Source organism: Callorhinus ursinus, unplaced genomic scaffold (genome assembly GCF_003265705.2).
Source record: "Callorhinus ursinus isolate GAN/ISIS: 27379988/994484 unplaced genomic scaffold, GSC_fseal_2.0 scaffold31, whole genome shotgun sequence".
NCBI lineage: Eukaryota > Metazoa > Chordata > Mammalia > Carnivora > Otariidae > Callorhinus > Callorhinus ursinus.
The window spans coordinates 8745214-8764976 of NW_027397093.1; the positions used below are offsets into that span (position 1 = coordinate 8745214).

Below are 19763 nucleotides of genomic sequence, written 5' to 3' on the forward strand. Positions count from 1 at the left end.
TCCTTCTATTTTCAATGAGAGCCTAGCTGGATATAATATTCTTGGCTGCATGTTTTTCTCGTTTAGTGCTCTGAAGATATCATGCCAGTCCTTTCTGGCCTGCCAGGTCTCTGTGGATAGGTCTGTTGCCGATCTAATATTTCTACCATTGTAGGTTACATATCTCTTCTCCCGAGCTGCTTTCAGGATTTTCTCTTTGTTTCTGAGACTCGTAAGTTTTACTATTAGATATCGGGTTGTTGACCTATTTTTATTGATTTTGAGAGGGGTTCTCTGTGCCTCCTGGATTTTGACGCCTGTTTCCTTCCTCACATTAGGGAAGTTCTCTGCTATTATTTGCTCCAATATACCTTCTGCCCTCTCTCTCTCTTTCTTCTTCTTCTGGGATCCCAATTATTCTAATGTTGTTTCATCTTATCGTATCGCTTATCTCTCGAATTCTGCCCTCGTGATCCTGTAGTTGTTTCTCTCTCTTTTTCTCAGCCTCTTTATTTTCCATCATTTGGTCTTCTATATCGCTGATTCTCTCTTCTGCCTCATTTATCCTAGCAGTTAGTGCCCTCAGTTTTGATTGCACCTCATGAATAGCCTTTTTGATTTCGACTTGGTTAGATTTTAGTTCTTTTATTTCTCCAGAAAGGGTTTCTCTAATAACTTCCACCCTTTTTTCAAGCCCAGCTAGTATCTTTAAAGTAGTGATTCTGAACTCTAGGTCTGACATCGGAGTAATATCCGTATTGAGTAGGTTCCTGGCTGATGGTACTATCTCTTGTTCTTTTTGTTGAGGTGATTTTTTTTCATCTTGTCATTTTGTCCAGAGAATAGATGAATGAGAGAACAAAATGCTTACAGGTTAACAATGTCCTCAGCAAAGATACTCTATACAAATCAGAAAAGACCTGAAACCAGGGGAAAAGAAAGGGAAAGAAAGAAAAAAGAAAGAGGAAAAAAAAAGAAAAAGAAAAAGATAAAAACAAACAAACACAGAACAAAACAAAACAACAAAAAACCAGAATATGATCAGGCTAGTGCATAGGTCAGTGCCACACACTAGATTTTGGGTGTATTTTGGTCTCTTAGAAGATAGTGCCCCCTAAAATTGTAAAGGAAGAAAGACTTATATATGTACAAAATAAGGGTTGATACAATGAAGGGATGGAAGGTGACTGTAAAGATGAAAATTATAAAAGATTTTATAAAAGGAATTGATAAGAAGTTGTTTGAAAAAAGAAAGAAGATTTAAAAAAAGAAAAAAGAAAACAGCAAATGTGATCAGGCACAGACTAGAACAAAGCCATACACTAGTGATGTAGGGTATATTTTGATCTGTTAGAAGAAACTGTATCTCAAAATTTTCAAGAGAGAACAACTTATATATATATATGCCAAAAGTAAGGGTAACTACCATGAAGGGATAAAATATGACTCTAAAATGAAAAATAAAAAATGTTTTTTTAAAAAAGGGACTGATAAGATGTTGGTTGAAAAATGGAAAAAGAAAAATTAAAAAAAAACAGTTAAAAAATTAACTTTGAAAAACTAACGAATCATGGTAAAAAAAGCCATGAATTCTATGTGCAATATTCCCGTAGCGCTGGATTTCTCCAGTTCTCCTTGATCGGTAAACTTGGTCTTGGCTGGCTGTTCGTGCTGATCTTCTGGGGGAGGGGCCTGTTGCTGTGGTTCCCAAATGTCTTTGCCGGAGGCCGAATTGCCCCGCCCTTGTCGGTCCGGGCTAAGCAAGCTGCTCCGGTTTGCTATCAGGAGTTTTGTTCTGGGCAAGCTCTCGGTACAGCTTTGGAGGCCCAGGGTGAAAATGGTGGCCTCCCAATCTCCACCTGGAGGAGCTGAGAACTCGGGGCCCCGCTCCTCAGTGTGCCCCCAGAGAAAAGCAGTCACTCCCGTCTCCCCGGTTTCTGGCCGCACTCTGTGCTCACCTGGCCTGTGATGGAGCATTTCTATGTCTGGCAGCCGATCCCGTGTGGGGTCTCCAAACCTAGCAGATCCCTGCGGTGCGCTCCCGCGCCGCTCCTCCTGGGGTAGGGAGGGGAGTCTCCCCGGCTCTGCCGCTTGTTGGGTCCCTGCTGGAGGAGCAGTGGCCCGACTGGGCCGCGGATCACAGTTTATGGCCACCCTGAGCTGAGAGCCCGCGCCTCGGCTCCGTCTCTGCAGCCGGCTTCCCCGCTCCAATACCTGGGAGCTCTGCTGCACTCAGGCACCCCTGGTTTTTCTGTGACCCTGAGGGTCCTGAGACCACACTGTCCCACGAGGGTTCCACCCCCCTCTTAGCCACTGGAGCGACGTCCCTCGCGGAGCCGACTTCTAGAAGTTCCGATTTTATGCTCCGCGGCTCTATCACTTGCCAGAAGCGGCCGTCGGAGGCCCCCTCCCCTGCCGTCTATCCTCCCGAATATCGCCTCGTATTCACTTCTATGCACGTCCTACCTTCCAGTAAGTGGTCACTTTTCTGTTCAGAGAGTTGTTGCTACTCTCTTCTTCGATCTCGTGTTGAGTTCGTAGGTGTTCAGAATGGTTTGATCCCTATTCAGCTGAATTCCTGAGACCAGAGGAAATCCAGGTCACCTACTCCTCCACCATCTTGCTCTGCCATGGAACTTTATTTTCTAATAGATCAGACAAATGCTGATTCCTTGTCCTACCTCCCGTAGATGTTGTTGTCATTGCTCTGGCGTGTAACTTGGTGATCTGGTTTGTAAAACCTTTTAGAAACTTTAAATTCTCCTTTTCATAAGGGAACCAATGCATTAAGTGGATGTTTCTCCAAATGTGTCAGAATTACAGGGAGAAAGGGTTCAGTGTACTTGGTGAAAATGCAGAGTTCTGAGTCATCTCTCAAGCATTTGGAATAAGAATATTTGGAAAATTTTAAATAAATATTTAACAAAAACAGAATTTTTGACAAACAGCCCCAATGGATCACAGGTATACTGTGATGTCAACATCACTGTTTCAAATCATTAACAACTTCATATGGATTTTTTTTGTCATCCCTTGTGCTTTTTAAAAGGGTCAAGGAAGAAGGCTAATGTAAAATTCAAAGGAAATAATCTCTAATGATTCTCACTGTTAAATTTAGACTTCATAAAAGAATTTTCCATTATGGGGTATATGACTGGAAAATATGCCAATCATGTGTACATAAAGCAGTAAACATGCTATTTCCTTGGGGCTGGGAGAGAGGGTTGCTTATGGTTTGGGGGGCAAGTGCGGTCAATGCTTACCTTTTTTGGCCCCATTTTGGGGGGTCCTACCATCATAGCTATCCAAGAAAACCTTCCAGCCTTGATGCTTCTTCACCAAGGAACTCCAAAAAAGCTGATGGAAGTCCAGAGTTCCTCTAGGTAAAGTTTTGGGGGACACTGACAACCCATAACCTAAAGTTCAGGAAGTAGCTTTGCTGTCATGGATTAAAAGAACAAAGAAAGGAAGGAATGAAATGGAAGACAGGAAAAAGAAACAAGACTTAAAAAAAAAATCCAGCCACCCTGTGTAGTTGAAATGGCATTTAAAACAACATTTAAAATGGCAGCTTAAAAATGATAACTGGCTGCTTCTGGAGAGAACATGTCAAGTAGACCTGCATTCTTAGGAAGGTCGGTCAGCCCAGAGCACACAGGGAAGCCAAATTAGTGTCAGAAATTTCTGGCAGGGGGTGGAGCTTGAACCAAGGGAGTTGGTCTGTCTTTCCTCTGTCTTAGACATGTCTGGGAAAAATGGGCAGAAGTATGATTTTTGGTTCCTTTGATTTTGGAAGCCATGTGGACAACTGTTCTTTAGCACTGCTTTTTTCCAACAAGAAAGGAAATAGTTTATCAATGAGCTCCCATTTTCCATTTGTGGTACTTTTTGATTACTTTCTTTGGAAACCAGTCTTCTCAGCCACACCGTTACAAATTTTAGTTGAAGTATGTCTTCAGCTATCTAAACTCACATATCAGAAATGGGAGTTTTCAGGGCGCCTGGATGGCTCAGTTGTTAAGCGTCTGCCTTCGGCTCAGATCATGGTCCCAGGGTCCTGGGATCGAGCCCTACATCGGGACCCCCACATCGGGCTCCCTGCTCAGCGGGGAGCGTGCTTCTCCCTCTCCCACTCCCCCTGCTTGTGTTCCCTCTCTTGCTGTGTCTGTCTCTGTCAAAAAAAAAAAATGGGGGTTTTAATAGTTTTATTAGCAGTGGTGACATACCTAAATTCATGACTTACCTTTCTATGGAGAATATATATCAACTTAATTAAAAACAAAGCCAAAACATGTTGCTGGCATTGTCTAGCACATTGAACTAGCATATGAAAATGATTTTGAATAATATTTCAAGATAGAGTTCTGTCCAGTTTTCTCCCTTTTGGAAGCCTTCAAAATTTTTAGATATTTTAAGGGAATTTTGTCCAAATAGCACAGACCCAAAACAACCAATTTAAAATGTTTTTACACCCATACTCAAAGAAGGCAGAATATCTTGAAAGGATTAAAATTTTTTCTGATGGCTTAAAGCAGTGATTCTCAAAATATGGTCCCTGAACCAGCAACATCAGCTTTGCCTAGAGGTTGTCAGAGATGCAAATTCTCAGGCTCTCCCAGACTTATTGAATTGGCATCTCTGGGATGAGGTTCAGCAGTATGTGTTTTAACATGCCCTGTGGATAATTTCTGACCCATACTCATGTTGACAACCGCTGTTAGACTACGGCATAAATGTCTGGAAAGGCTTTTGATGCTGGGAACCTCATCCAGGCATCTGTCATCCTCCTTTGTACAAGAATCAAAACTAGAGTTCAAGTTCTCTAAAGCAGGACCATTCTTTCCTACTCTGGATCCTGTGCCAGCTCAACCCTGAGTCTGTAGTGGGTACTTGGCAACTGCATGTGATGAATTAATGAATGGGTAGCTGTGGGATGGTGTGGGGAGTTCAGAGGAATGAATTCTTGTGCATAGAGATCTTATAATGGAGTGGACAGGGAGGAGATTTCAGTGATCAGATTGGGGCTGTGCTGAAATACACAGCCGGATTATGACAAGAGCCCTAGAACCCTGAGAAGGTGATGGTTCTCCCCCACATATAAATTGAAAACTTGGAAAACCCATACAAAGACTTAAGGACGTCCACCTCGGTTCTGATTTCTCCTCGACAGCTGTGTCAAAGCTCTTAAAAATAGGAAATACAAAATTCTCCCCACGTTTTCTGGCTCCTCCCTCGCTGAAGACAGCCTGTGTGCCTGGTCTGCCTGTAGAGAGACTGAAGCATGAAGGAGGCCTGAACATCATACACCTGTTCTTCCTCTTTTTAAATGGCTTTGAAAGACAACAAGTAGCATTACACAGACAACCCTCTTTCTCCTGTTCTGTTTCCAAAGTAAGCGAGAGGTCTAGAGAGGCAGGAAGCTGTGTTACCCAACTGGGCTCCCATCCTTCCACTCCTAACACGTGCCCCATGCAAGTGGAGCTTGTGGGTTTCTGACTTGGTCTCCGGTGAGCCAGAGCTGCAGTTAGGCTGTGAGGCATTATTAGCATCTGGTCGTCACCACGCCACAGGGTAAGATGTGGCAGGAGGTGGGGTGGCAGCTGGGGCTGTGGCCCAGGCTTTCTAAATGAACAGCGATGCAGTGTTGGGTGGGGCATCCACCCCCACTGAGGACAACCGTAATTACACTGGTTGAGATGTGTGCCACTGACCCTTGCCTTCTGATTTTCCGTGATGTTGGGGCAGGGATGTGTGAGCATGAGGAATGCTATCTCATGAAGATTTCTGCTTCCTTCGGGAAAGGCAGCTTGTTTGTAAGAATACCAGAGTAAATTCAAAAATTTTTTTTCGCTGAGGTGAGGGAAGGAGGGAGAGATGTCAAAAGTGGACAAGTTAGTACCTTCTCTTTGGAGTTGGATCTCAACCCACCGTAAACCTTAGTACAGGGGGCTTGAGGGTTTCATTCTTATCTAGATGGCATTTGCCAAGGTCAACCCCTTTGTCACGGTCAGCTGTTGGGTCTACAAAAGAGGAAACAGTGTGGTGCTTTGGGAACCAAGTACATGAACGTGCGCCTTCATGGTCAAGCCTGGCGTGGGGCGGGGCACTGATTTTGAAGCTTGGTCAGTATTGGTGTCAGTGTTTTGAATGATTGTTTATCATCTTGATGTGGAGGGCTTTTGGTGGCCCTGCTTTCCAGGTTGCATTGACAATCCTTTTTTAAAAGCAACACTTTTGGGTGCCTGGGTGGCTCAGATGGTTAAGTGTCTGCCTTCAGCTCAGGTCATGATCCCAGGGTCCTGGGATCGAGTCCCACATCGGGCTCCCTGCTCCTTGGGAGCCTGCTTCTCCCTCTGCCTCTCTCTCTCTCTCTGTCTCTCATGAATAAATAAATCAAATCTTTAAAAAAAATAAAAGCAACCCTTTGGGTGGCAAAATGATTATAAAAGATGGAAATTTAGGTTGTTCTGGGGTGATTTTAAGGTCCTACTAACACACTAAGTGGCTATAACTAAGTCATTGCTGCAGCTTGGCCTTGAAGTTTAGGCCTTAGGGACCAAATGTCTTGTGTCCATGACATTATCTTCTAGGGGACATTGTTACATGTTTTAAAAGTGTTATAAGCCAAAGACACACATTCTTTTCTTTTCTTCTCTTCTTTTTTAAATTGTGGTAGAGGGTACATTCTTTTAAAAATCCCTGTCATATCTGGGACTTTAGCCACAGTTACCAAAAGACATAATAGGTTCTGGCTCTCGTCAGAAACCCTGATACCCCCTGAAACAAATAATACATTATATGTTAATTAATTGAATTTAAACAAACAAACAAAAAAGGAAACCCTAGTCCCTGAGAAATTCATAGTCTTCTTCATGTATCAGTAATAGATGAGGCTGAAGGTGGGAGGGGAAGGCGAGGACCCACGTAAGTTCTCTGTGGTTAAATAGGGGATAGATTCTGGAACCAAGGGGGAAATTCCAGCTTACTGGGGAATAAGATCGAACATGCCAGAGAGGCAAGAGTCACCTGTATGTAATATAAGTTTCTTAGAGGTTCCCACTGCCATTGAGAGGAGAGATACTAGTATCCCTCTGGAAAGATGATTATGTTTGAGTTTTGAAGTTTGAATACACTGTTAGATTCTGCTTGCAGATTCTCAGAATTTTCCTTCTATTTTTTTATTGTGATTAGCTTCATGTAAGATTTGCCATTTTAGCCATCTGTAAGTATATAGTTCAGTAGCTTAAGTACATTCACAGTATTGTACAACCATCACTGCTATCCATCTCCAGAACTTTTTGATCAATCTAAACAGAAACTCTATACATATTAAACAATAATCCCCTATTCTGGCCTCCCCCCAGGCCCTGGCTACCACCATTTTACTTTGTGTCTCTGTGAACTTGACTTCTCAAGGTTCTGCATGCAAGTGAAACCATGCATAATGGTCCTTTGGTGTCTGGCTTGTTTTACTTAACATAACATCGCCAAGGTTCACCCGTGTGGTAGCATGTATCAGAATTTTTTTCCTTTTGAAGGCTAGTATTCCATTGTACATATAGACCACATTTTGTTTATCTGTTCGTCTATCACTGGATACGTGGGTTGCCTCCAAAGCTGCTTATGAACTTGGGTGTACAAGTATCTGTTTGAGTCCCTGCTTTCACTTCCATTTTTGCCTTCAATATACTATACGAATGGCAAAGTTTGAGAAGGAGGGTAAAGATGGCCATAAATTTAGTCCTTGGTCATGGTAAGTGGCAACTGGTGACTGGACAGTTCTACAGAAGTTTTCTCATCTTATGAATCTAATTAAATTAAAAATCCAGTTGGCCAGACCCACATGCAGTTAAGCCCCACAATTTCCCCAAAAGCTCATTGGCTGCAAACTTGGGAGCTCTACCGGCAGATGGAAATTTTTCCCCTGGATTTTTCAGTAATTAGACATGAAAGGTCTCTCAAACTTTAGTCCTAGAATGGAAGGCTTTTATCTTGCCTGCCAATGCACCAGTTTAATGCTGTTGGTAAAAATATGGGAAAATCAGCCTTTTAAGTTTTATGATGCCATGATAGAAGATTTCAGTGTCATTAAACCTTGATTCTCAGGCAGGTCACAGGTTTTAGGGAAAGTTTTCTTACTCAGTGTTACAATTGCTTTCCATCTATTTCAGTTTCTTGTTTTTAGTTATAATAAATTGAGGCCTTTAGAGGAGCACATTTAACTCTTCTGCATTTTTGTGTTGTGCAAAATTAAATGAGCATGTCACCAAAACCCAAGATGTAACACTGTTGACATCTGCATGGCAGTAGGGAAACACTGACCTGCAGAAATTCCACACAACTTGTGCCTCGGTGTTATATCAACATGGTCCCTCAGGAGGGAAGAGATTGGGCAACTGATGTATAATTATGCCCCCAATTCTTCTTTGGGGAAAATAAAAAAAAAAAAAGAGAGAGACAAGGATCCTTTATATCTATTCCATATTAGTCAAACTCTCCTCTGCCCTTTGTAAAAAGCTCATTATTGTGCTTAATTTGTCTATTTGCCAGCAGATGTGTGATTTACAATAAAATTGTTCTTAGTAGCTTACATTAAGAAGGAACCCTATTATTTTCCAGGGCTTTGTTTTTATCTATAGTCATTTTGAAATTACCTCATTTGGAAATGGACAGAGACACATGCTAGGAATGTAGTTGGTTAATAAATATTGATAGAGACCCAGTATTTGTGATTAATTAGTGAAGTATCAGTTTATCTCTGGGTCCCTTGCAGTGTGTGTGTGCGTGTATTCATGCATTACTTATACATTTATATTTACATTATTTTGTGCCTCACTTCCTTACGACATGTACTTACTTTGTCTTCACACATTCCCAGTCCTGATCCTAATTTAAATTCTCAGCTTCTTCATATAGCACTCCTGATATCTATCACCTTATAACTGAACCTGTCTTTCATTGAGACATGGTTTCCCTCACTTCTCCATAGGTGGCTTGTTTCTTGATAGCCCAGGGACTCCTGGACACTCTGGGACTCCATAGCCTCTTCCATCTTGGTACAAAACCTTTTCTCTTGAGGCTCCTGCCATCCAACTGAATCCTTACCCTTTCTACTCTCCCTGATGCTGGCATTTGAATAAAGCACAATTTTACTCTTATCTGGAAGTCCCATGTATTTTATAATTCTAAATACTGACTACTGAAACACTTCTTTATTCTTCCTTTCTTTCATCTTGAATACATCTGTACTTAAACCGTTGTTTGGAGTCTTGACTTTCAGTGAATCAACTTGCAGCATTTTTGTGTAAGCACTTCGTAAGTCAAAAGTAATGTGCCAGAATGTTATTTTGGAAACTTAGGGGACCTTTGGATGTTTAAATGGCACTGTCAAAATATTGGTTTTATATTTTACAAATCTTTTGTTATTTAGGATAACAAAAATACCTTTCTTGGTAGCAAGACTATGTCTTCTACTGAGAGTAGTTGAAGGGTGAGGAAAACATTAATATACTGGCCAGATTGGGAAGAAAAAAAATATCTTTCCTATTTTTCCCCTTAAGAAAACACTGATACTTAGACTGTGAGCTTCTCTGGGCAAAACCTACAGAAACGTGGGTTTCTCAAAGATTCACAGAGGCAGGAGGAAAGGAGACTGAGTGAGACCCCCCGCCCCACCACACACACACACAATTCCCTATAGCAAGAACAGAATGAGGCACAGAGCCAGGAGAGGGCCAGTCAGCGACCCCTCTAGGTTGCGTTGTAGTTTTGTGGGATGGCAGGCTGCAATGAGCAATTGATTGTGCTACAGGACACAGGAGACTATGAATCCGAGTGTCCATAGGATTCCTGCTTATGATTATCTGAAAGAAACAAGCCCTTCTGACACAGATTAGTGACAAGCATAACGGCCATCATGCTGAATTACAATTATGCAAAATGGTATCCCCTTGGCATCAAAGAGCGCTGCCTTCTCAAGCCAAAAGTTCTGAATTCTTTTGTCTTGGGCCATAACTTACCGAGGTCCTGATCTGATGCTCATCTATTCCAACGCCCCATTTCACAGATCAGGAAATGGAGTCCTGGAGGTGGGAAGGGATGTGCTCAAGAGCGTACTGCTTACTGGAGCAGAGTCGGGATTCAAACCCAGGCGGGCCCATGCCCCCTCTGCCACGAGTCTCTCTGCCGATGCGCCTAGTGCCTGCCCTGCCCTGCAGCAGACAGGTGGAGCAGGGGTGTGAGGGATTTCCTTTCTTCTCCCTGGGATTTCCATCCTCCCCTTCCCCTTCCACTTTGGGGGTCTGTGGTGGTGGTGGTGTTACTTCTGGGTCCTCTCCTTCCTTGGACATCCCAGAAGTGTCTGTTCATATGTGTGGCGTTTATCAAAGCCAAAGGGGACTCCTGAGTAATTTCAAATTCTGGATTCCATGCTTGTTGAGGGCAAAGACCAGGCCTGACTTTGCTTTGTTCGTTTTCTATTTCCTTCTCTCTCCCTCTGGGCTTTGCACGTAGGAGTTCAATAAATGTCTGTTGGAGTTGTTAAATTCAGACCAAACATTTTAATTTGGATGGTGGAATGATGTTATCACTCATAAACAAAACGTCCCCACATTGTTTTGCCTTGGGAGTTCTCATGTCCATTGTTTTTATATAGTGAATTTTATTGTATATAAATTATACCTCAATAAAAAAAATAGTGATGTGCCTTTGGGATTATATGTAGAAAGTAGTCCATTTTCGGAGGGGTCGCTGCTGCCAGTAGCTGGCTAGGCCCCAATCAAACATGCGGAATCATTAATTAGGGTCATTTGTTTTGCTGTGAGCTGAGCAGAATGTATATATAACCTGCTCAGGAGAGAATTAATTCATCCTCCTCTCTACTTTCTAGAGTCCTGCTAGCACGATGCTCAAAGCCTGCAGGCCTTATACATATGTTCTAATGGGCTAATTGTTAAGGCGACATTTGTAAATTAATCTCTGACTTGAGCTAAGTGGTTTCCCCTAATGGCTCTAATTCAGTGACTCCCATTCTTGGCCATATATCAGATTCACTGGAGGAGCTTGTGAAAAATAGAGGTGCCCAGCTTCCCCGTCCTCCCAGCTGGCCATTCTCTGGTTCCAGGGCAGGATGAGGGCATCTCTGTTTTTTAAGAAGTGCCACTCAAGTGATGGGATTGTGGGGGGAGCTGCCTTTCTGAGCCTCTGCTCCAATCAGTGTCTGGAGGCCCTCACAGACTCGTGACTTGTGTCTGTTGAAAGCACTTGGGTCGAACTCAACAGCTTGAAACCAGTTTCTAGAACAGGCAGCGTGTCTAAGAGCCCACCTTCCTGATTCATTCATTCTGTGTTCATCTCACTGGGACTGTCCTTTCCTTGAAGATCTTCAGTGACCTGATGGGGGATATTCTGTTCTTTGCCATCTTGCTTTCCATTTTTATGAACTTTCTGAGATGTTTGAGAGATCTTCAGGGCCTGCTGGAATGTCCATCATGAAAATATCTGTGGATCTCCCCCTCTCTGTTCTCCACTTACCGTCAGGCTCCTGGTGCCAAGTGTTATGGACAGAGTTGTTTGTTTGTTTGTTTTAATGCAGTGTGTGTGTCTGTGGGTCTGTGTTCCTGGCGTTCTTCTGTGCAAACGCATGTTGTGTTTGATCTTGCATTTCTGAGAACAGATAACTCAAGAGTACCCTTGTCTCAATGACATGAATCAAATCACTTTTGTTAGTATCTGGCATCTCTGTAAATATCGCTCGGTACTTGGTATCACCACATAGCTTGTAGGTATTTTCAGTCAAGCTAAGAATATGGCAGTTCACACCGTCCCAGGTAGCCGCAGTGATTTGGTGGTGACCCCAGCCTGTGAAAAGCTAGAAAGGCTCTGGCAGAGGTCAGCACACAGTGTGCTGCGAGAGGGAACGCTCATACTGTCCCATATGTCAGACTGTGTTTGCAAGGTCTTGTTTGCGACCGTGCTTTGTAGAGTGCTTGGTTATTGTAAGGGGTCTTCTGTGACCCCGCTGCTGGAGGGCTAGCGTTTCTGCATCCTGGGTATTCTGCTTCTCTTGGCCGCATTTTACCATGTCCCTTGGGATTCAGTGCCTTTTATCCCTGGGACTATCAAGGCATATGGAAGGACTCCCATTGGCTTCCACCTTACTGAAGGAAGGAGTAGCCATTACAGGTAGGAAGAAGGGACACTTTGAGAACAAAGAGCATATTGAGACAAGAGCCTCTATGGTTCCTGCCCATCCCCAACTTCTTCTCCCATTTGTATCTCTACCTAGTCAATACCTTATTACAGATTGACTATACCTATGCCATACAATTGAGCACTAATTGCATAACATAACATTGATTACTATGTAAGGATTACTCCACAAAGAAGTATATTTCATGACTCCAAGTAGACTTTTTCCATTTTTCCTAGGGCTTTAAGTATAGCAGATGTGAAATAAGTACTTAGATAATTATTTGGGGGTGCTCTATAACATAACCATTAGCATTTAGGCTAAAAATCTAACCATTTTGTATAGTTGGACTGAATTTTTTCATATTTAGAGAAGATTTCTCAGACAGTGGGGGATTTATTAGAGAGAGAGAGAGAAGAGATGGAGAGAGAGTGAGCACTTGCTAGTCCTTTGCCAGGGCCCCGTAGAAGATGAGTCCGTTGGATTCCTATTTTCATGGCATAATCCAAAGGGTTGATTCATTTTGTGCAGCACCTGGATCCAGGTTGACAATGTAATCAAGCCTGACATGATAAAGAGCCATTTAGCAAGTTTTAAAAAGCACATGCACAGTTGCCTTAATCCTGAGGAGCTGGTCCCCTCCCCATTGATCATTCAGCCCTGGAGGCCGGTGGGTGGAACAGTTTGGGCACCCTGTACCTCCTCAAGAGCAAGCCTTCCGGCCGAACATGGGGACCCAAGAACAGGTTCACTCATCAGGATCTTCAGCTCTTGGAGGTCATTTTCCTCTTGGATTTCTTCCCTCCCTTGCCCTGTCAGAGAGATGCTGATATTTGAGTTTGCATCTTAAGAAGCTAGCAGGAGTCCTCCCCTCCTGTCACTGGCTGATTTGCTTAAATAAGCTGCACATTATTCCCCGTCACAGAGGCCGAGTGAAGGCAGCTGGGACAAATTAGTGTCAGCTACTTCGTCTGGCCACCCAGTGCTGGGAAATCCTCACCATTGCAGGAGAGCTTAGATTCTGAGTTTGTTTCATAATGATGTAGATGCCATTTGCAAGGATTTCTATCCTCTTTCCTCCCCTCTCCCCTGCATCCCTGCCCTCCCTTCCCTTCATTGGCCGGTATAGCCAGCTTGGACCAAAGCTCAACACACACACACACACACACACACACACACACCCACACAGAGATTAGTCTTTGGTCAGCTGTTTATGAATGAAGAAGAGGTTCTTCCCCTGTGTCCTGGCCACGCCCCTTCTCTTTGCAGCATTTTGAGAATGAGGTCGGGGCCAGGATCTAACTGCTTATGTCTCAGAAATAGCAACCAGATCAAAATTAATCTTAAGCTATTTGTTTTGCTGCCTCATTCAGATAATACAGGGAAAAGCCAAGGCTTGTTTATGTTTCTGTTTGTTTTTGTGGATGACTTTGCAAAGAATGAATGAGTGAGTGTGAGGGGAGAGCCTGGGGTGAGCCTGCCAAGGGGATTAGCACCGAAGAGATGGTGATTGCCAGCAGACTGCAGTGTTACCTTGGATTCAGCTGCAGCGTGGTTTAGTTTTTAAGACAAAATGGAAGAATTAAATAAGCCCCAGTGGTATACTGTTTTACCACTTCCTTTCATAAGGCTAGTTTGTTAGGTGCTATGAGGCTGTGTCTTCCTTCCACAATGTCGGGCTGTTTGTCACTGTCACTGTTTACTGTGTGGTCGGCCGTCTGTCCAGTAGCTCCATGGGGTTCTGCAATGTTTTCAGTGAATACCGTATGCAGATTTCATTTCCCCTCCACCACTGTGGTGCACACACACAATACAGATATGTGTGTGTGATCCTTTCTCTCTCTCTGTCTCTCTCACTCACACACACACACACACACACACACACACACACGGCTTGACCGTGCCCAGTCATTACATAAATTGGGATTCATCTCTCTCCGCCAGCTGATGTCAGAGGGATGGCGATATGTAGAAACTCTGAGGAGACTGACACTTCTTTTCATCCCAAGTCCCTTTCAGATATTAGCGTGTCTGAAAGGTATTTGTTGGTGGTGTGTTTGGTGGTCGTGTTTACTTTTGTTTCCAATCTTCTCATCTTTCTTATTAGCATCCATTTAGTTGCCCTACTGGTCTCCTCTGTGAAAGCCTAAATAAACAAACTAGAATGGAGAGTGTCGGTGTCAGCCTCAGCTGCGACATATGCACTGGATGGGCTTCAGTGTGACAGGTGTCCTTTGGAGGATATGCCAGACTGTCTTTTATATCAGTGGTGATTAATTTTGAGTGAAGAGTGTAAAGATGAACTAGGATTCTCGTGTAGCTGGCTCTCATGTATTACCGAATTTGGCTTTCCTCACCTAAACCATTTCCAGAATACTTGAGAAGTGTTGTAACTACACAGGCACACACGTGCGCACGTGCACACACACACACATTTGTACAAGCAGCAAATTTGTGCTTTTCAAACTGATGGTTCTTGCCTGGAGACAGGAAGTAAATCAGGGGTTGCCTAGGACTGGGGGCAGGAGCAGGGATTAACTGTTCATGGATGTGAGGGGTCTTACAGGGATTGACGAAAATGTTCGAATCTAGATGACACTTCCTCTGGGTGGAGGTTGCACATAATACGACCCATTGTATTACCCTAAGTGTTTACCTGCCCTTCCCACTGGAGAGTGCTGACTTCAGTTGCGGAGAAGCTAGACCCGGTTGGCGACAGGGCAAGATGGGACCCAGCGCCACAGATACAAGAGTCTGCCCTGACCCCTGTTGGCCAGCACTGAGGTTGCTGCCCACTGCAAGGTGCGGAGGCCACATCAGGGCATCCTGTGGGGACCTCCAGGGGGCTGAGATTCCCAAGCTGGTCCCAGAAAGCAGTCGGAACCCTGCTTCCCAGCTGCTGCCGCATGTGTCAAAAAAATCGGAGGGGGAGACGAACCATGAGAGACTGTGGACTCTGAGAAACGAACTGAGGGTTCTAGAGGGGAGGAGGGTGGGGGGATGGGTTAGCCTGGTGATGGGTATTAGGGAGGGCATGTTCTGCGTGGAGCACTGGGTGTTATGCACCAACAATGAATCATGGAACACTACATCAAAAACTAATGATGTAATGTATGGTGATTAACATAACATAATAAAATAAAATTAAAAAAACCCAAAAACCAAACACAAAGCTTCCGGGTGTTGGCTCTTAAGTGATGACATATTCCTCTTCTTTTGCAGGTTGTCTTAGTCTTTGCTCTCAGCATTGGTGCACTTGTAATATACTTCATAGATTCGTCAAAGTGAGTATTCAAATACGTTGTCTTGCCCTCTTTGCTAAAACAATCATGAGCCTCTGCACTGATCAGTTGATTTACTTTAACACCAAAATTTAGAAGGCCGTCAGAGGAAGGCAGGGCAACCCTGTGCTGGTTTTCTGAAGGGGAAAATAAGCTTACACAAGGAAGGTTACTTTGATTCTGCTGGCACAAGAGGGAGGGAGAGGTACCTGATGGTAAGCCTTTTTGCTGGGTATTATTTATTTTGAAATAGCTGTGTCCTGTTGAAGTATTTACACTAAAGATGTCGAGAGGTTAAGAGGGCTTTGCTATGAGTGTCCAACCACTGGGACGGTTACAAGTGTCCAGCCAACGAGGGCCTGAGCCATTCTTGCCATGGGTGTAAGGTCCTCATCTCATTGGGGTTTCTGATGCTTTAATCTTATTGGAGTTCAGATTAAGAAGCATGGCTCTCTCCTTTGCCGCTATCAAGCAGAATATTCCGTGGGAGCATTGCTCGTTGGTGCTTCTCGACTTGTGAAGGTAACAGAAGGGATGGAGGAGTTCATGGCGACTCCCAGAGGCGGAGGCCTGCGGCCATCTAGGATTTCCTAGAGCGGACATTCATGCAGACCCCTGGGGTGCGGCCTGAGTGACCTGGTACTCTAGGGTGAGCCTGAGGTGGGGTCTTGTGATAGAGTTTAAGACTTTATAGGAGGCAGAAGAGGTCACTGAGCAGAGCTGTTAGGTGGTGGCCCACTCTGCCCGGGTTCCTGCAGGTGTCCCCCCAGGGTACCTCATTTGTTCCAACTATTCTACTGCAAGCTTGAGGCTGACAGCGTCTGGGAAGCTGGAGCCGAGCTGGCCTGATGCGCCTTTCTGTGGTGACATGAACTTGAACTCTGTGCCTGCATTGTCCACTGTGAGAGTGTTTTCACCTCTTTAAACTCTATCCCTGGTATGGCAGCCTACTAGAGTTTGATTCCAGGAACCTGCTTTGTGTCCTTGTTGGCACAGACCCTGGTGTGCCTGAATTCTGAGCTTAGTGCTCTTTTTCTGTGGCTCAGGATGGTAGTAATTTCATGCACGCCTAAATTCTGAATTTCTCAGAGGCATCTGGTCACCATCCAAAGGATTTTGTGCAATTGGGTGCTGAGGCCAAAATGCCATGTCAGGGAAAATAAAGAAAGCATCCCTTTAATCACTTACCTCTGGGAATCAGCCAAGTCTGAGAATATCAGAGATCCTTCAGCCTGACCTCATGCACAAGGCTGGACTGCCCTCATCTGCCTCAGGTGGAGGGTCCTTTCAGAGCCCTCCAGGAGACAAGATTCTACATGCTCCCTCCATCAGCTCTTCCTGGCCAAGAAAGAGAAGGGCTGTTTAAGTCTGGAAAACTCCAACTGGTATGTCATTGAAGGTAAGCCTCTTTTAAATATCTACCCTTAATGATTCTGGATCATATTTGAATTGAACCAAAGATCTTCTAAAGCCCTGGTCTTACTTCTCCGTTCTCTTCCCAGGAGTGAGGAGTGTTCTCACGTGTCAGGGGGTGCATACCCTGTCAACTTCCATGCCAGGCTCAGGAAATGGGTTTGGGCATGTAGTATGTGTGCCCCAGACAGAGCAAACCCTTACATGGAGGTGAGTGTGGTGATTGGTTAGGAGAGATGCCTCGGCATCTTCTTTCCCTTCCCCGCCCTTTCTGCCCCTCTGTATTTCTCAGAAATAAAATGCTCTTGTTAGATGGATTTGAATTGTGTCCTTTTTTACAGTGTCTACTGAGAGGTAGTCTTTTGTTCTGCAGATTCTGGTGTTCTCGGCTCTACCTGAGGATGGAAAGGAATGGAATTCCCCAAGGCGAAGAGCCCCTTCCCTGTATGCCCTGCAGCACCGCAGTGTCCTTTGGGTTTTGTTATGATTTTCCTAAGTCTTGGGAAAGCCAGCATTGGGAGCCCTCTCTGGCTGTGGTTTCTTTTATGGACTTGCAAAGAGTCTATTCCAAAGATGGGCAGTCAGTCCTATTTTCCACTTTTCTCAGCAAAAATGCCAATAATCTTGGAACCAAGCTTGTCCCCATTCTCCCTGGGGACTGTCCTAGCCTTAGTCTTTCTTCTCTGTGACTGACCTCTGTGGTTTGGCAAAGCGAGACTTGGTTTATAAGAAGACCTTACGTTTATTTCTGTCAGCCCTTCCACTTCTCATTTGCAGTACTGCGTTTGGTTGTAGCCATCTCCCAAGGTTCTGTCCTGCGGGCCACCTGATCCGCACAGCCAATACCAAGGAGTCTTCCATCTTCCTGGGGGTAGTCGCGAAGCATGCTCACATTAAGTAAGAGGAAGAAGTAGAATCTGTAAAGTAACCTTTACGGCAAGTCCATAGATTCCCAGGAATAAAAAAAGAACATATGAGACATTGTAATCAAGCAGAGTAAACAAGAGAAAATTAAATTCTATCCACATATAAGGTGCAAATGGAAAATGTGTGAGAAGGCTGAATGTAAATTCTTCAAATCCATCTTCCCATTCAAACTCTCATCGGTTGGACACACTGGTGGTTTGGCTGGCCATTTGGGCATCTCAGAAAGAGAGCTTTAAACTTCTCTTGGGAAGTTACACTATATTATCTCCCTGGAAAAACCTAGTATTCTTCAGACCAATTTTTGTTAGCATTTATGCCCTTCGAATATATCAGTCAATAAATGGAATATCAGTCAATAAATAAATCTACAGGCTTTCCCTTTGCATGAGCTTAATTGGGCAGACACTGTTGTGAGGTGGCTTGTCTCAGTGAATTTTAATCAGAGCTGGCCTCCCCAACAATGGTGGGGAAGGCTCCAGCAGCACAAGTTCAAGATGTAAGGTTCTCTGCACCCAGCCCCTTGAAGAGGCAGACTAATATATGAAATATGCTCTGGTGGTCTGCCCTGCTGGCTCAGTGTCAGGCAGGTCGATTCAGGTTGTGCGAATGGGCTGGCAGGCTGGGTGGTTTGGTTATTCCCTTTCCTTGTGGCAGCAGGTTGGGAAGACAGTTCAGATACGTGTCATAATTGGTGGCTCTCTGATCTTGTTAACCTTTCCAAGCTTATTGTACTATCAAGAGGCAGTGGGTAAGTCATTTCCAAAGAGCCTCTCCTACACATCTTTCCTTTCCTGTTGTTAGGCCAAGATAGGTCCCTGAGCAGCTCTTTTTCATTCAAGGATTTGAGGAGCCCTTCTTTGGGTCTTAATTTTCCTAGAGTGATCGCCACAGAAGAATCACTTGCGCAGCCTCGAGTGATTGCTATCTAGCTAAGACAGATTGTGCTCAGAGCTCCTGGAGTTGAAAGCCAAAGAGAATTACATTAAACTGTGTTAAAATTACGCTTCATCATCCCAGCGGTAGACTCTCTAGAAATACCCAAGCAGAGGGAGTTGTTCTTCCAAGTCTTTGGATAGACACAAGTGTCAATTCCTTACAGACACAGAGAAGCGTTAAGCCCTCCAAACACAGTAACCCCATCTCTCAAAAGATATTAAATTAGCCACACGACACAGATATTGCCCAAAAGAACTCTGTTTCTTTTTCATTCTTTTTAAAGGTGTTCTGCCCAATTTAAAGCATATGCCACTCCAGCTCCTAATTCTGATGTCTCTTGATCTCTATGCCGACCCTTTCCTCCCACATGCTCTGATACTCTGTGAAGCAAAGATTTTTTAAAAATTGTACAACCGACTCAAAAGTGCCCCAGACACCCTGTGGGTGATAATGTCACCATTGCTAGTTCCATCCCTGTCTGTTTCCTCTCTTTGACATAGGAACAGTAATTCTTCTCTAATAGATTAAAAAAAAAAAAAAAAAAGACCCAACGATGTCAGTGTGAGGGCAGGATTCACGGGTTGCATAATGCAGCAGTTTCTGCTGCTTCTAGAATTTCAAGAGAAAGTTGGAAAAGACAGAGGCTCCAGGCCCTGGGTATTTGCATTTTTTCCAGGGGCATTCTTGGAAAGGATGACTCACCTGTGGGGAGATATTTATTCCTTTGATTCATGTTTAAACTCAGCTACTTCTTATGCTACAGTTATGTGGATTATGAATATTTAATACTGCGTATACTGAAAATGAAGGTCAAGTCCTGCTTGCTGGTGACTTCAGTGCAGGCTCATGCTTCTGCAAGGCAAGCTACCTGCTGTTAGCCGAGTAAAGCTGAAAGGTTATACATTGTTAAAATTTTCCTTAATGACTTTATCTGCTCCAAAATTATCTGGCACACAGTGGGGGCGCCTGCTGATTTCACCAGTCTTTGCTCTTGCCTTCCCATATCAGCGATGCTGCTTTGGGAATATGGACATTAG

The 19763-nt window shown here is 44.0% G+C and overlaps 1 protein-coding gene across 14 annotated transcripts in view; it reads left to right on the top strand.

Moving 5' to 3' along the window:
* The window catches only part of KCNMA1 (potassium calcium-activated channel subfamily M alpha 1), a 746792-nt gene that overhangs the window by 370457 nt on the left and 356572 nt on the right, over positions 1 to 19763 (top strand). For all 14 annotated transcript variants that reach the window (XR_012374213.1, XM_073878759.1, XM_073878761.1 and 11 more), the window contains exon 3: positions 15392 to 15453. Coding sequence is in view for 13 of the 14 variants with exons in the window: in XM_073878759.1 (XP_073734860.1) it covers positions 15392 to 15453 (62 nt within the window). In the remaining variant the exon portion in view is untranslated. The remainder of the gene's footprint in view (positions 1 to 15391; positions 15454 to 19763) is intronic.